The 18,006-nt window shown below is 39.4% G+C and overlaps 1 protein-coding gene across 1 annotated transcript; it reads right to left on the bottom strand.

Annotated features, from left to right (window-relative positions):
• Positions 1–1,818: 1,818 nt before the first annotated feature.
• Positions 1,819–17,788, bottom strand: LOC104519147 (disintegrin and metalloproteinase domain-containing protein 9; the record flags this gene model as incomplete). Its single annotated transcript, XM_029083942.1, has 20 exons — positions 1,819–1,897; positions 2,448–2,500; positions 2,996–3,059; positions 3,493–3,625; positions 5,071–5,176; positions 5,765–5,845; positions 6,262–6,436; positions 7,257–7,362; positions 7,485–7,680; positions 8,213–8,302; positions 9,230–9,401; positions 10,230–10,351; positions 11,602–11,686; positions 11,956–12,128; positions 12,852–12,923; positions 13,005–13,070; positions 13,597–13,813; positions 15,960–16,036; positions 16,954–17,032; positions 17,712–17,788. Coding segments are annotated over 20 exons (2,223 nt in total), but the record flags the coding sequence as incomplete, so codon positions are not given.
• Positions 17,789–18,006: the final 218 nt, after the last annotated feature.

The raw sequence follows: 18,006 nt of genomic DNA, 5'->3' as shown, positions 1-18,006 counted from the left end.
CAAGGGGTGATGGTTTTAAACTAAAAGAGGAAATTTAGACCAGATAGAAGGAAGAAATTTTTTACACTGAGGGTGGTGAGACACTGGCCCAGGTTGCCCAGAGAGGTGGTAGAAGCCCCATCCCTGGAAACATTCAAGGCCAGGTTGGACGGGGCTCTGAGCAACCTGATGTGGTTGAAGATGTCCCTGCTCACTGCAGGGGGTTGGGCTAGATGACCTTGAAAGCCCCTTTCCAACCCAAACCAGTCTGTGATTGCTCTTTCACAGGTGTGCCCGGCGGTGCCTTTTGTTATGATCATAAAATCAAAATACTACCAAGAACGCTGACACTGATGATTTATGTTAAATTATATTATTGTCATGTGCTTGTTAATAAGGCGTAAATGATAAGAATATTTAATTGGTAATAAAAATTTAAGATTCTAAGGAATTAAAAAGAGACAATGGTTCATCAGAAGACCCTTTTTGCCAGTGCACAGTGTATTTGGGTTCTTTGATCCAGCTCTTCTCTGGCTCATCAAAGGGATTAGAAGTATTTTCTTGGCGAGGCCACTCCTTAATTTATTCACTGTCTTTGTTAGTTCACGTTCCCCAGGTCAGTGTGTGATTCATTCCCCAGTGTGTGGATCGATCAGCACCCACAGCTTCCTTCCTGCCAGTGCCTTGTTGTCTGTGCAGCAGCTTCTCCCTCAGTTGCCATTCGGACAAACTACGTCACTTCACCCGTTCTCCTTGAAATTGGTGCCACTCCCTCAGTGTCCCATTGCAAATGACAAAGTTGGCTGGTGCTTTTGTAGTGGAATACAAAGTGCCCTTTTCATAAGGGCAGTTAATGACAGAACAAGGGGAAATGGGTTTAAGCTGAAAGAGGGGAGGTTTAGATGAGATATTAGGAAGAAGTTCTTCACTGTGAGGGTGGTGAGACACTGGAACAGGTTGCCCAAGGAAGCTGTGGCTGCTCCTCCCTGGAAGTGTTGAAGGCCAGGTTGGATGACGCTTTGAGCAACCTGATCTAGTGGAAGGTGTCCCTGCTGCTGGCAGGGGGGTTGGAACTGGATGAGCTTTAAGGTCCCTTCCAATCCAAACCATTCTATGATTCTATGAATCTGTTTCTAGCCAAAATCTCAATCTGTAATTACCACTGAACATTAAACCACTGTGAAGGTGCAGAATGTATCTCCTGATAGACCGTATTTTCTTTAACAACAGGGATGACTTGGGTTTTGTAAACTCAAGATACATTATCTACAGAGTTTCTTTCCGTTGCTGGTGTCCCAGGATGAGGTTACTTTTCTAAATGACCTGAACTGGCAAGTAAGGCAGCTTGTAGGTAATGAGAGGTGGGATCTGGATCCCAAGGACACGGCTCAGAGCAGCGCACAGGGAGGTGGTCCAGGAGGCAGACAGACTGAGGACTTCCCGAGAGGTCAGGCTCCATTCTCACTTTCACAGCAGCGTATGACTAGAGGTGAATAAATTCTGTCTGTAAATAACTGAATTCACTTCTTTCTGGCCTGCCAAGTAAGGCTGCCCTTCTGAAGGTGCCTGTTTTCTGATGCTGTTACAGACTTAATCTAACAAGAGCTGAACTTGAGGCTTCTGATTTAAAAGACCCCAAGAGGTGAGGTAGAAGAGGCACCAACACAGCCAGCAGCAATCAGCAAAACAATGGGACGTGACAAAATCTCTGTTCTGTGCCTCTGAGCATCCAGTCTTTCCCAGAAGCACGTGCTTTCTGAAGGTGTTTGGCTGCAATCTTTAATTTTCTTTTCAGTCCAGTTACTTGTCAGGATTGGTTGAGGTTTTGCAGGAAACTTCTCAGACAGCTGGTCTAGGTGGGACCGTGGGCAGCTGAGGTCCTGAAGGAATGGCAGGAAACGGGCTTTGTGCTGCCTGCCTGAAGGGTGGAAAACACATTTTGGGAAGTACTTAATGACTTGAGACAACTGCTGTTTCTAAAATGTTTCTTTACCTTTTTTTAAACAGTTGCCAGCATTTATACATATCATAGAATCATAGAATGGTTTGGGTCGGAAGGGACCTTAAAGCTCATCCAGTTCCAACGCCCCTGCCATCAGCAGGGACACCTTCCACTAGACCAGGTTGCTCAAAGCCTCATCCAACCTGGCCTTCAACACTTCCAGGGAGGGGGCATCTACAACTTCCTTGGGCAACCTGTTCCAGTGTCTGACCACCCTCACAGTGAAGACTCTCTATTTAACTCTCCCTGCCTCTCCCTCTCCCAAGCAGCATTTACATGGGCCATTATCCACAAACCCAGTATTCCTCCTTCAAGCATTTAGTCTGTTTTCTCTTATATGCTCCTGTATGAAAAATCCTCCTCAGCAGGACATGAGACATTAGGAATTTCACTTACACAATGATACAGCAATGTAAACATAGCCAATATGAAGTAAAAAATAAAAAAGGTTTTAAATACTACAAACCTTGGAGCAGGGAAATGTGATATGGTAAAAAAATCAGGGCTTGATGTGGCAGGCTGGAAAAGATGGTGCAGAAAATCAAGTTAACATAGATCACAGATTTCAGAGTGTGGCTAATTATTTGCTATTAACCTCGTGGTATTTTAGAACTAATTTTAATTTCCTGTGACATTCTTCATGTTCTCTTGCAACATTTTGGTTTGATAATTTTTATCTTGTTTTACCAGAACTAGATTCACAGCTGGTCCAAGCAGCTTCTTTGGTATTTGGCCACAGAATTCAGAGTTCAATCTTTGGCTGCTCTGCTAAGTAGCAGCCTGTTCCATCCCATTCTACGCACAGCCTTGTGTTGACGGGGCAGGCAATAAAGCTCATACTCAGCCAAATAGAAATCCTGTCTAACACATTATAAATTATTTTAAATACTTGCAAATTCAGATGGTTTCAATGTAACAAAAAAGCCCCAAAGTCTGAAGTAACTATATGGGAGAAAAGGCACCATATAATTTGGATCTCAACACGAAATAATGCAAGTATGCATCTTATCTTACCTGATTATTTCTTGTGTTATGACTTGGTCTGTTATTTTCATTTGGTTGCTGCACATTTTTATCCCTGAAATAAAAAAACACATCATCAGGCACATCCCCATGTGGTTTATCTACCTTCAGGGATGTCATGTTTTTCAAGGGACGAGGCTACAGCTCAGAGACCTGGATTCTCTTTCTGACTCCACCCCGTTCTGGTCTGGATAAATAATTTCTATATATCATGGCCCAGGTCCATGAAATAAAATTATCAATAACAATTAGGAAAGTGCAATGTATTTTTGGGAAAAACAGCTTGAGAACTGACAGCTGAAGCATGTGGCTTAAACTACCTAAATAGCAGGGTACTGGCTATTAAACTACCGACTACTACTAATAGCAGGGAAGTCTTTCCCTTTAGGACATATGGAATTCTTCGTATAGATAAAGTGTCTGGCTTGCTAAATTAATCTGGAGCATGCTCTCAAGTGTTGAAATATGCATTTCTAGTAATGAAATACCTGTGCTGTCTTCTGCTTTTCCTGCAAAACTTCCTTTTTATTGCATCACGCTTAATTACTGCTAATACAGTAACGGTTACTACTGGCAACACAAGGAGGAAAAAAATAAGCAGGCCATCCCGAAGTGATGTATCTAGAGAAAAAAGAATTGAAATCATGTAAGATAGTGAGCTTGTTTAACCCCATATTACAGCATTTTTTTTCTGCTAAAAACACCTTTCTGTTGTAAAACCTACAATCTTCAAATTACTATAGATTTAATCTAGTAACTCCACTAAAATTTATAAAAATGCTGTGATCAGAAAAGTAGGATTTGGCCATTTATCACATTTATCACAAGTTCTTTCTGCCTTACCCACCCCCATGTTGTGAGATATACAAACATTTTCCTTTTCCATTTATTTTTTCAAGGATTCTAAAGCAGACAAATTCATTTTCTACTTGCTTACCCACAACTGATCTGCACATCTTCTTTGTCCTAAGTTATTACTAAATACCAAACATCTGCACGGTCTCTCAGTGTGATGCCCACCAAATTTTCCCTTTGCAGAACTTCCTGGCTGTCACAGGAGCCGACTGCTGCATGTGCCTCCTCAACCCCTCTCATTTCTGAGACCCCTTCCATACATAAAGGCTGCTGGTTTCCTTCTCAAGCTCTAGTCTTTCTCTCTGACATCCATTTTATCAGAACTCTTTCAGATACTGTCCTGGTTTTGCTAGGATAGAGTTAATTCTCTTCTTAGCAGCCAGAATAGCTGTGGTTTAGTTTCAGGATGGGATTTGTTATGAGAAGAATGTTGATAAAAGTACTAATGTCATTAGTTGCTGCTGGAGCCCAAGGCCACCGTGTTTGGCTGTTCACAGCTGCATTAGGACTGGGAGGAGAAAAGTTTAGTGAATAGCAAAACCCAAAGCTGGCATTTGGATGTGGCAATGGGATATTCCAGATCAGATCACACCATGTCAGTACATTAACCAGGGGTGACTGGAAATGGGGGGTATTCTCTCGGGGATCACTCGGGCTCACTCTGGTGAGGTTTGGGTTTGGGGACTGTCTCTGCTCCAGGATCACTGGCTGGCACAGGCCGGGCATCAGTCGGCGGGTGGTGAGCAACTGCACTGGGCATCACTCATTTGTAAATTCTGTTATTACTGTTATTATTTTATTTTAATTAGTAAATAGTTTTTATCTCAATCCATGAGTCTCCTCACCCTTTTCTTTCCAATTCTCTCCCCTACTCCCTGGGGGAGAAAGGGTGAAATCACCAAAAAATACCTAAGTAAATATCTAAATATTTAACTATTTAAAAAATGTAACAATAATTCTAAGCAACTAATGTATTTATTTTTATCTTGGACAAAACGGAGGTCAAATTCTCCCTCCCACCAACTTCCCTGATGTCTACAAATGTGCACATCAGATAATAATGTTTGTTCTTCAAGTCAGTCCATGATTAAGTGTCCCGTGCAGTAGAAAAAAAAGAAGAGAGTTGCAGGGAGACTGAAAAAACCCCTGTTAGCAGCTGATTGTTTTCTCAGCCAGTGGGGGCAGAACAAAGGCCAGATTCACTGTCCTACCTACGTGAGCCGGACCGCTGTCGACGCTGCCGCCGTAGCCCGACCGGCTGCACGACGGAGGAGCCCACCCAGAATTGCAGTGGCAGTTCCCGTTGTTGTTGCACACCTACAGTTCATACCACAGGGATTACTGAAACGGACAACACCTTTCTGCAAGCAGCCACTTACAACCACCAGTAAATATTTGGAGTTACACATGTCAAATTGCATGTGGAAACGTGACATCTTGCAGAGTATTTCTTGGGAATAAGCTCCCCCCTCCATAACATCCCCAAACACTGAGTAATACTGATACCAGAAGTTAATCCTCTGCAGAAGTTAACCTTTATTTTAGTTATTTGCCTACAATAGATTACAGTCTTTCTCAGTTTTACAGCCTCTGGACTATAATTTGATTTTTCATAGAGAGATAGATAAATCAGGAATCACTAGACTGTCCTCCTCAGAGGAATATTTTCCTTTTACAACTTGACAGCTCAGTAATATTTGAAAATTCCCTAGAGAAATTCAGAAGACATGTCTTTTGATGTTAGTGCTAAGAGGTTTACTGACAACATGAATTACAGATTAAAAAGTGAGCTTTTAACACAGATTAGGGAAAAAAAAAAGCCATCTGGCTGGTTATTGCTTTTATGGGAGGATTTTGCACCTAACTCTGTCTTTTAGAAACGGCATGAAAACACCATCTACTCACCCCATTATCGTTACACTCCTGCTTTACATCACAGCTGTAGCCCAGATGACTTGCATTAACACATTCAAAATCTAAACAGGCCTGCAAAAAGTATTCAGTGTCTTTCAAATGTAAAACTTCAAAAAGAAAATCCCCCCTTTTAATAAATATACTATGTACATGTCTATGTTTACAGGTCTACAGCTTTTCCTTAAATGTCAAGAAAAAGGGTTGATAGAACATTCAGCACTTCACGATTTTATAGCTGTATTTGTCTCAGATTTTCTTAAGCCTGTGGATGCATTTTGATGGAGTACTTTGAATAACTGATAATGTAGTTCACTGATTTGTAGCATCCCAGTTTTTGAAGAGCTAATTAATTGTTTGTATATCTCAAAAAGTAGATTTTTAATTATATTATGGTATACAAATAAAAGAGCTATGTAACACTTTTTCAAAGTTATAAAGTTCCTAGTTGGTTCAATATATTCTGTAATACTGCTGTGATTCCTCTTTACCTTGTTTTCTCCACAGGCTGTTCCATCATGAACTTGAGCAGGATCAGGGACATCTGATCCTAAATCAAAGTCAGAAGACCAGCATAAAACCCCAGATGCGTTATTGACAACACTCCAAGCAGGAAGATTTTGAAGACTAACAGACGTACACTGGAGCTTGCCACACAGACTATGCCTGTATTGAACAAATTACACTCAGAGACAAGGTGAACAGGAAAAAAACCCCAAAAACCAAAGGATCAGTGCAAATACACCATCCAGTCAAACTTTTTAGCTTGCATTTCAAGGAAATCCTGGGCTGCATCAAGAGAAGCGTGTCCAGCAGGTCGAGGGAGGGGATTCTGCCCCTCTACTCCGCTCTTGTAAGGCCCCACCTGGAGTACTGCATCCAGTTCTGGAGCCCCCATCACAAGAAAGACATGGACCAGTTAGAACAAGTCCAGAGGAGGCCACCAGGATGATCCGAGGGCTGGAGCACCTCTCCTATGAAGACAGGCTGAGAGAGTTGGGGCTGTTCAGCCTGGAGAAGAGAAGGCTCCGGGGAGACCTTATAGCGGCCTCCCAGTACCTGAAGGGGCTACAAGAAAGCTGGGGAGGGACTTTTCATAAGGGCAGTTAATGACAGAACAAGGGGAAATGGGTTTAAGCTGAAAGAGGGGAGGTTTAGATTAGATATTAGGAAGAAGTTCTTCACTGTGAGGGTGGTCAGACACTGGCCCAGGTTGCCCAAGGAAGTTGTGGCTGCTCCTCCCTGGAAGTGTTGAAGGCCAGGTTGGATGAGGCTTTGAGCAACCTGGTCTAGTGGAAGTTGTCCCTGCTGATGGCAGGGGGGTTGGAACTGGATGAGCTTTAAGGTCCCTTCCAACCCAAACCATTCTGTGATTCCATTCTACGAAATATTATTTTTAAATCTCATGCTCTAGGAGTTTGTAACAGAATATATTTTTCACATTGAAGATTTTATGGTTAGCTTTTTGTTGTTGTTGTTGACTTACTGAACAGGACATTTCTTGTACACTCCACCTCTCATTCCACAGTTTCCAAATCTGTCTCCTTTAATATTTGCTTTTTCAAAGCATACATCAGGTGCTTTTCGTGCCCCTGGACAAGAAATAGTGAATCTTAGTAAGCTGTCTTAAAAACATGAGAAGGAAAAAGAAAAAAATCATAAATATCTATTAGGATATTTTTCCAAGTCTTTTTACATTAAATTCTAAACGTACCTTTTCCATATATAGATTCACATTGTGAATCAAAACTCTGGCATACTCCATAGTAGCAATATGACTTCATGTTGTCACATGGGTGACCATTCATGATATAAACATCCTCTGGACAGTAGGCATTGCTGCCATTGCAGTATTCAGGTAAATCACAGAAATCCATTTTCGATCTGCACTCTGTTCCTGCCACCTTAAACTAGAACCAGAGAAGAGGAATGCCACCCTACTTTTATTTTGCAACAGTGGAAGTTCCAACATGAAACAATGACAACTAGGAAACCTTTTGTGATTTTAAGGAAGATGAAATAGTTTTTCAGAGCAATCTCTAATGAATATCCCAAACTTCCCTCAGTAGTGTAGCTATAAAGTGTATGAGCTGAAACTGCAGAGGACTGGGGTAGATTGTACAGCTACATACACAAGGACAAATTAAAAAGCATCCAACTATCACAGACTTCAGAGAAGCCTGGTGTTGTGTAATGAAGATCACTTACTGCTGAGTCCCCGATTGCTCCTGCCTCCTTCCAGGGATGACACAGAGATGACAATTCCATTTCTAAGCTACTGGCTAGGAGTTTTTAAGACATAAACTCTCTGCTTACGTGCTCTCTACTGGCGAATGTAGTTTGATAATATGAAAATATGTCAAGAGTGCTATGATAGCTCTTTTAAAACATTAAAAAATACCAGTAAACAGTATCAGTTTAGCTTAATAAAACAGAACCTACCTTGCAATTTTGGCAGCACAGCCCTTGAGCACATTGTGACCCAGGTGTGAGTTTGCAGGTTGCAGCATCACAGCAAGGGTTAGTACATTCCTGAAGAACAACCACGGACAGGGGGACACAATGTTTTTACCTCACTATATAGCTAGGGATGTACATCATCAAACCAAGTGCATGGACAAAGCAATCTATAAATACACCGTCTCTCTTGCGTGTTTTGAGGCTGACAACCTTCTGCTCTCACAGAAACCAGCGTACAATCTGGCTGATTTTTTTTACTACAAGTCATCAGAAAAAACATCTGTTTTGATGTGTTGTAGCACAGGGGTATAGGAGAGGTTTACACTTTAAACAGACACTAAAAGAAGCAGAACACTTTGTTTTTTAAATAGCACTTCTTACCATCCCTTCCCCCATCTTATTTTTCCACTACACTAACAGTTTGATAGAAAGGTTGGTATCTTTTCATGACTTAGAAGAAGGTCTACACAATGGAACCAGGGTTTGCCGACAGCCTTGTGATTTATTGCTGTCTTTTTTGAGACACTTTTAATTTCTAAAGAACAAGACAATATATCTCATTCTTTGAGGGACATTTTGACAATGGAAATATGACCAACAAAAGTAATTTTGTTGTGGGCTAAGCTTAAGGGTTACAGTTAGGAAAGCTGTAAGTACTCTAGAGATAAGTAGTGTCTTTTATGTAACAGAAATATCCACGTTGCTAAAACCAGCACAAAAAAGCAGAGGTGTTTCCACATACTCTGCATTGAAATGCACTTCTTAAGCACTGGCTCAAAGTTCTGTGGAGTCCTGTAGACCTTAACTGAGTTCATATCAAAATCAAAGTATAATTTTATGCTTTTTCTAAAATTTATCTTCATATTGCTTGCAAAAATGTAAATTTACAAGGAAAACTCCTCAGATATTAATGCAAATCAGGTATATCAAAAGGCCAGTATTATACAACAAATATAACATAATATAATATACAAGTATCCAGTGAATTTTATTCATTACCTGTGGTTTGCCACAGTCGCATTCTTCATTGTCATCGACCACATTATTACCACAGACGGGTTCTTTGTAAACATTGCTTGTTTTGGGAGGATTTCTAAGGCAGTTTCCACCTCCATTTAAAATAAGATTCTCAAAATCATCAGCACTGCAGGTGCTGAAATTCCTGGATCCACTGGAAAGCATAATATTATTTTTTTCATTATAAAGCTTTTGCTTTCAGGAAAAAAAATACAATTCAAGCCATTAAAATAATGTCAATCTATAATAAATATAATGTCAAATAACATTAGGACATAATGAAATAATTTTTACTATATTTTATATTAGAGTACAGTACTAGAAGTTAAAAATACTGTGTATAACATAAATACAAGTACTTTTAGGAGCCCAAGAGACCATTGGATTATCCATTCTGGTGTCCAATATAAAATAGGCCTTAGAAATTTCCTTGTCTGTGCTGAGTCTAAAAATGCTTGATTAAAAAATACTTTCCAGAAGGATATTCACCTTAACTTGGAGTCCCTAAGAACTCAGGAATGCATCTTCTTATAGTAGTTTTGTCCAATGTTGAACTACTCTGATTTATTAATACAAATGTGGGTAGATAAAATAGTATGATATTTTTCTCTTAAGGGGAAGCCAAAGAACAAATGAACTGGAAGAAACATAGGCTGAGAGGTTTTGTTTAAATTAACTGTTAAAGAGAATCTGTGCAAAGGATGCACGTTTGCACAAAGCCAGTGAATATATTTAAAGTGTTCTCAGCAGAACTATCATTAAAAAAAAAATTAAGAAAATATAAATAAGTTTTTAGGAATGGTACAAATAAAAAATGACTGGATTGAAAAACAGATAACATTTCAAATAAAATGATGCCAAGACCTAACTCAGTGAATTAATCTCTGTGATTAAACTTTTCAAGCAACTCCCCATTCACAAAGTTCTTCAAGATTCATAGGAGTTTCACAGCTTATTAAAGTAAAATAACTGGAAATCTTACTTATCTGTGCTGTGCATGATATAGGATGCAGGACACCTTTTATCATCATGTTTCATCCCAAGATTGTGCCCCAGTTCATGTGCAACTACTGTAGCATGACGTAACATGTTGTTATGATTCAACTAATAAAGAGAATTAATGTTAAAATAGTGAAACTAAAGAAAATACTGTGTTTCTACCACAGTAGAAACTTTATTAAGTTTCTTAAGTTAACTTACAAACAGACTTTATTCAAGTCACAAAGCTCTCAGAGGCTGTGAAGACAGAATAGTGAATTGTATTGCAAAGTGAAAGCAGCAAGAACAGACAATTTGTCACTGTTTATTTTCAGGCAGGGACAGATTCTGCCCCTGTTTTTATTCCTTCCATTAGTATCATGTTCTGAATAACAACACAGTTAATCAGTCATGACACCGATTTCAATGGAATCTTCTACAAAAAAAGACAAAAGACTGTTACAAAGAACAGAATCTGCCTGTAAGATTGTCCATGATGTTGTGGCATCAATATTGTAAGGACAGGAACCTCTGGAGATACTGGTGCTACCCCAGGGTAAAGGAGAAAAAACTAGTTTCTGGTTAATTTTGCCAAAGTTAAAATTCTTGCCCATTTAGAGCCTCATTGTGGAAAATTCCAGATGCTTGAGAATAGAGTGCACTATGTTCACTATCTATCCATGTAAAGAGTCAAAAAATACACATTATTTTGTAGCTGCATTCCCATCCCAAAACCATCGTTGTTATGAACCTTAACAGAACAAGAATGGGCTTTTCTTATACAACCTTGAGCTAGCTGAATTACAAAAAGGTGGCAAAACCAATTATTTCAGGACTAAATCAGCCAAAGGGACTGGAACGTGATGAAGAGAGAAATACATTTTTTTTTAAGTATAAAAATGTGCACAAGTCTTTACATCAAAAACCCCATGAAAGAAACTGTACCACTCCCAAGACCTGAGTGACTTGACCAAATAGGTCAGCAAAGTCCACATTATTTGTTAGGATGTTCTTGAAGGTTCCTCTGTGGAAGCAATGTCTGGCAATAGCAGCATCTACAACTCTGGGCTGTGCAAATGCACAGGTGAAAGCCTTCAGTTGGTCAGGTACCTCTTGGTCTCACTAGCAGCACATCTATGAAGTGGACACTGGAGCCCAAGGAAGTTGTGGCTGCCACGTCCCTGGAAGTGTTTGTGGCCAGGCTGGATGAGGCTTTGAGCAACCTGGTCTAGTGGAAGGTGTCCCTGCTGATGGCAGGGGGGTTGGAACTGGATGAGCTTTAAGGTCCCTTCCAACCCAAACCATTCTATGATTCTATGACAATTTAGCAGCTCCTGTGCTAGTTTCTTCCATTAACCACAACGTGATGTACTTACAGTGCTGATTGACCCTCCCTGGACTTGTGAGCAGACCGTACCCACAAAAGCCATCCCAATGGATCCACCGTAAGAGCTTCTCCCTCTGCAACAAAAGCATTTTGAAGGTGGGGTTGAGAGAGGAGCTGAAAGTTCATGATTTCTACTAAAAGACACTGATGAGTCTGAAACAAATACTGCAAGTCAAGAGTTGGTTTTCTTGACATCAAGAAATTTATCATCATATCAGGGTTTCACTGTAATAAATAATGAACATCTGAGTAACAGAGCTTGAAAATCATGACCAATCACCAAAATCATATACACTAACAACACTGGCAGCACAGCGAGTTTTTCCACTGAACAAATACTTACATGACGAGGTGGCTAACATCATTACGTGACCGCTTAAGAAGAACTTTCTGTCTCCAAGAAACAAATCTACTTAGTACATCTCCAGCTGAACCATCCATTACAGAGATAAAGTTTGTATCTGTCCAGATCTCTAATCCAACCAAAACAATCTGGATGTTTAATGCTCTATACATCTGAAAAAAAAATACAATAATTACTGTCCATCAGTCTGTTTCAACTGAATTATGAAAGATTATGTCACTACTACTGAGAAAACATTAAGTTGATCATAATGACTGAGACATAACTTTAGTTTCTTTGAGTAATGACAAGGTTGATGTGAGGAAAGAATCTATGAGTGAAGGCAATCTACTTCATGAAGTTACTTAAACATTTCAGTTGGAGTAGTTGGAAAGAACAAATTCATTCATTTCCTTAAAGAATCTATGAGTGAAGGCAATCTACTTCAAGAAGTTACCTAAACATATATTTCAGTTGGAGTTGTTGGAAAGAACAAATTCATTCATTTCCTCAGTGAATTGTCTTGAGGAGAAACTGTTAACAAATGATGACAGAGCTTATGGAATTGTTTACAGTGCTTCATGAAACAGAACTACATACATCAGAAATACTCTTCTTGGAAACATAAAACCTACTGGTGACCTCACGTTTCTGGAGCAGCCAAAGTCTGGGAGCACAGAGAAGTGGTTTAAAAACATCTTGCATCTCTCCCTCTGTCTACACCTTGGTAAGACTCGTGCATAGATTCACGAGGTACCTTAAATGTGTTACAAACTGTTGTACAACTTCAAAATACAGTTTCAGAACATAATTGTTCAGATTTACTGCAATAACTCTTCTTTTGAAAACAATGATAAAGTAGAAGCTACTGAATCTTAGCAACTTATCTGACCTACCCCATCAACATAATTAATCAGCTCAACTGTTTCCTTTTGCACTGCAGCAGGATCAGATTTCTTCAGCAAAAACTGTAAAATAGGACATGAGAATATCAGAGAAAAAATTTAATGATTTAATAAAATGTATGTAGCATTGGATAAAATCATTACCCTGTTGTTATCCACAACCACAAATAATTCCACGTAGCTTTTCTGTGGCAGGACAGCTCGCTTCTTCTGCAAATTAGAAAGCACAGTAAGTTAACATAATGACTAATGAGTTCAAGTTTGGTTTTTTTTACTTCTCTCTCTCATGATTTTCATTTCATGGATTTAGAAAGCAATGATGCATTTTTTAATGTGGCCTCAAAAGCCAATTTGCCTTAGATTTCCACATAAATATCTGTATGTCAGTAATTCACATCTGCTCAGACACTGAGATGCAGGAGCTGAATTGCAGCTTCATGCCTTTCACGTCATACCCACAACTGTCTTGGGCAGAGCTCTGCTCTTCTGCAAAAGGATTGCTTCCAGCCATGTTAAATCCTGTTCTGCTGTTTTCTGTTTCAGGAATTCCTTAGCAGTACTCCCACCAGTTTGGAGTCCATGAAAATGAAGGCAACAAGGACATGACCTGCCAGGCCAAACCCACCTGCAATGATAACATGCCAAAGCAAGAGCTCTGGAGACCCTTGGCTGCTGGAACAGACTGAGGAGATGGCTTAAACTGCAGCTCTCAAGACAGAAACAGAAAGGTATTTACCCTCAAAAGCGTTTCCCTGCTAGAAGTGCTGTTTGATAAAAACATGTATTTCACAGAGTGCTTCACAAACATCTCATGATGAAGGCTGCTGTTCAGTACACCACATTGGAAGGGGATATCCTGCATATCTTCTAACTGGTAAAACACATGTTCAAATGTGCTGGATGTGTTGAGTGGCTCCATTCCATACCATCTGCCACCGATGTAGAGAATTCCTCTAACAATCATAAAAGAATGAAAAATTACTCCACAATTTTTCCCTCGTGGTTATGACTAGGTGAGTGAATGACAACTGAATACTAAAAAAAATGTAATTTTCATACCACTATGTTGAAATAAATTATTATCTTAATTTATCTTAGTATTAGGGGGTAAGTTCAAATGCCCAACGGGATCTCAAAAGACAAAAGAGAACTTATTAAAACACTCACAGAATCACAATCACAGAATCCCAGAATGTTGGGGATTGGAAGGGACCTCAAAAGATCATCCAGTCCTACCCCCTGCTGGAGCAGGAACCTAAATGAGATCACACAGGAAGGCGTCCAGGCGGGTCTTGAATGTCTCCAGAGAAGGAGACTCCACACCCTCCCTGGGCAGCCTGTCCCAGGGCTCTGTCACCCTCACTGTAAAGAAGTTTCTTCTGAAGTTTAAGTGGAACCTCCTGTGTTCCAGCTCACACCCATTGCCCCTTGTCCTGTCACTGGGCATCACTGAGAGGAGCCTGGCTCCATCCTCATGACATTCACCCTTTACATATTTATAAACATTAATGAGGTCTCCCCTCAGTCTTCTCCAAGCTAAAGAGCCCCAGCTCCCTCAGCCTCTCCTCATAAGGGAGATGCTCCACTCGATCGTACACAAGCGTGAGCTCCTTGAATCAATTAGCAGGAAAGCCAAATTGTTACTAAATGAATCTGGATTGTGGGTACAGAGCTGATGCAAAGGGTCTCTCTTAGTCCTTATCTCTAATCTCCTAGTTGCATGCAGCTAAAGTAATCTAGCATTTAAGAAAAATACATACATTAAGACAGAAAGACAGGCTAAAAGCAATTACCAGGTGTTTATGAGGGCAACAGCAGCATTGCACTGCTGACTGCAGCTAAGTGTAAAGATTTTGCATTTGTCCACGGTTCAAAAACACCTGGTACCTGCCCGTTTGCTGTACCAGGATCTTTCAGAAATTATTATCTTGTTTTCAGAATCTCAAAACTATATTTAGAAAAAGAATTCTTTAGTCAATATCTTGTGACAGAAAATCCTCGAAAACTAAGTTCAAGGTAACCAAAGGACTTGAGTTTGCATGAGTTAAAAAGTGAAATATCTGTTCTGCTCAGTGAGATCCAGCATTTCCTGAAATACCAGAATGCTGACCATTTTATTCTTCATCTCATTTTACCAACTCACATGGACTGATTCTGCAGGGAGAACACCATCATCTTTTATGCATTAATCCAGCCCCCTTATATTTCTCAGATAAATGTAATTTTCTTGTATTTGAAACACAAAAAAATTGTTTCAAATTTGGTCAAAACTTTTTCCAGAGAAATGGTTTTCCTTTTGAAACATGCTCATTCATAAGATGGAATTTTTTACAGGAGCATATTAAGTTTAGCAAATGCTTCCTCAGTGTTTCTTCTACCTCTGGTCAAGACATTTGCATCAAGTAATAGAGGTTTCAGCTTGTGCCTATGTTCTGCCTATATTTGGATTATGCTCTCTCTCATGTTGTCTTTTTCTGTGAAGGAATTTTGTAAAAGGGGAAAAAACCTGGCAGTTGAGGGAAGATATAAAACCTCTACAGAGTTTCATCTTCATCAGGCTGAAAGAGTTGGGGCTGTTCAGCCTGGAGAAGAGAAGGCTCCGGGGAGATCTTATATTGGCCTTCCAATACCTGAAGGGGCTACAAGAAAGCTGGGGAAGGACTTTTCATAAGGGCAACTAATGACAAGACAAGGGGAAATGGGTTTAAACTGAAAGAGGGGAGGTTTAGATGAGATATTAGGAAGAAGTTTTTCACTGTGAGGGTGGTCAGACACTGGAACAGGTTGCCCAAGGAAGCTGTGGCTGCTCCTCCCTGGAAGTGTTCAAGGCCAGGCTGGATGAGGCTTTGAGCAACCTGGTCTAGTGGAAGGTGTCCCTGCTGATGGCGGGGGGATTGGAACTGGATGAGCTTTAAGGTCCCTTCCAACCCAAGCCATTCTATGATTCTATGATCAAAAGGCGAAATATATAAAAAAATTGCAAGATAGGATGGTGTTTTCTCTCCAGCTGTATGATGAATAGCAACTGGGTTTTTTTTTACTGTTTTACTTTGGTACTGCACAATGACTTATCCTGAAGTAAAAAGCAAGAGGTAATACCTAAGGCCATCACACGTGCCAAGAGCAACCATTGAGTCAGCAACTCCTTCAACAGTTCCATGATAATAACAGAATGTCTGAAATGCAACGAAACATAATTAATGACAAAATATGGGGGGTTTATTTTTATTTTTACTTTTTAATCCTTTTTATTTGTTTGACATTAAGGCTGGCTGTTTACAGAGTTCCCTATTCTAAAAGGAATCTGAAGTGTTCTTAAAGTAAAACATTACTGGACATGAGTAACTACAACAGCATTTGCTCCCTTGGTTCTAGAAAACAAACAGCTTTTTGGTTTAACCCATCACCGTCTTTTAACAAAACCTTTTACTCCATGTTGCTCATCCTGTTCTTAAAGAGACTCTGCTCAAAGGTGGATCTCTCTCCCATGCACAAAGCACCCAATTAATTCTCACTGAGCTCACATGCAGCTGAAAGTTGAAATTAAACACAAAAGCATTTGTAAGGCTTGTTTGATGAGGCCATTGTACCTTTAATTGCACCTTATGCAAAGGTGACCTAATCAGGTAGCTCAAATTCAGTCTTGGCACAATCTCCTGGCATCTCCTTTCACCCCTTGGAAAACAGGGATGCTGTATCACCAATAACAGCCCACTCCCTCCTAAGACATAGAACCTTAAGTTTTTTATTAGTGGTAACTTCAACAGAAATGCTACAAATGTGAAAATTCACAAAAGCCTCTTTCCCAGCAAATATATTTTTCTTCTGGAGATACTTTATATGCATCATTTGCATTTTCCCCTCCGCTGCCAAAAATGTAACCAATTTTCACTGTCCTATTATAGAGATACAAAGACACTCAGAATTAATGCTTGTGCATTCACTTTTGCTTTGAAAATATATTTAGATGCATACACATCCTTCTTGTTGTCCTCAGTTCTATCAAATTTGTTACTATGCCCTTCAATTCCTAAAGGCTTCCCTGGTTTGAGGACACTCTTAAACAAAAAGGGGATTTTATTATATACAATACCTTGTTTTTTGGTTGTGTTGCCTCCAGTTTCCCATTTTTCCCATATGTATATAGCATAAAGTCTTCACTAACAAGCTTTCTGGAAACAAAAATAAACTATTGTTCTTTTAACAGTCTAGAAAGCAAGAAATAGGTCAAGAATCCTAGTAAGTACTTGTCCTGGTTTTGCTAGGATAGAGTTAATTTTCTTCTAACAGTCTGTTAGCAGCACACTGAAGCTAAATTATTGTTAAAATCCACAGGAAACAAAATATCTCAAAAATGAGGTTCTTTATTTGGAAAATAAGTTATTTGGAAATATTTTAACTAAAATATCCATAGAGTAGGATCTGAACAGGCTGTTATGTCAGGGCCCGGACTATTAAAGGCTCAGGAATGAGGAACAACAGTAACAGAAAAATTTCTTCAAGTACAACACTGCTAAAAACCCTCCCCACTAATAAAGAAGTAATTTTGAACTGAATTCTAATTTTCTATAAGGTTTTTCTGAAATCTACTATCGTGTGGTGCTAACAAAATAATAATAAAAATAAATTTCTGCACAAATAGAAAAAATATTATTCCCTTCTATTTGCAAGCTAGTACCATAACAGAAACACTAGTTAAGAGTCACTTTGTAATTACTACAATCTGACATTTAAATGGCTTCTTCTGAATGTTTTCAGTAGAAAAATACTTGTCTGTATTTTTCTACACTGCATACTGCATGCAACGAAATCCCAAGATGGAAGGATTTCTTAGAACAATCTATCACTTACCTATTTTTCTTCAGTTTTAGGAGGTACGTTCCATTTCTGGTTTTAATTGAGTAAGAAAGATTGTCATCTGAATGCTCCTGAAAACAGAACAAAAGATATCACTTAATTAGGTGATTTTCTACTTGGTTGTGTCAGTTCCAGGTTTTCTTTGAAAAGGGAAGTCCAACTACTATATAGTCCTCAGTTTTTACCAGATTTACAAAGCACACATTCCTAACCCTCCTGCCTTTCAAAGTCTGAGCAGCATACTCTACATTCTTTACTATGGAAAGTTTGAATTATACTATATATATAT

The sequence above is a fragment of the Antrostomus carolinensis genome, unplaced genomic scaffold, assembly GCF_000700745.2.
Source record: "Antrostomus carolinensis isolate BGI_N321 unplaced genomic scaffold, ASM70074v2 scaffold23142, whole genome shotgun sequence".
Classification (NCBI taxonomy): domain Eukaryota; kingdom Metazoa; phylum Chordata; class Aves; order Caprimulgiformes; family Caprimulgidae; genus Antrostomus; species Antrostomus carolinensis.
Note: the sequence above shows the minus strand (reverse complement) of the source record. Positions and strands in the feature narration are given on the sequence as shown.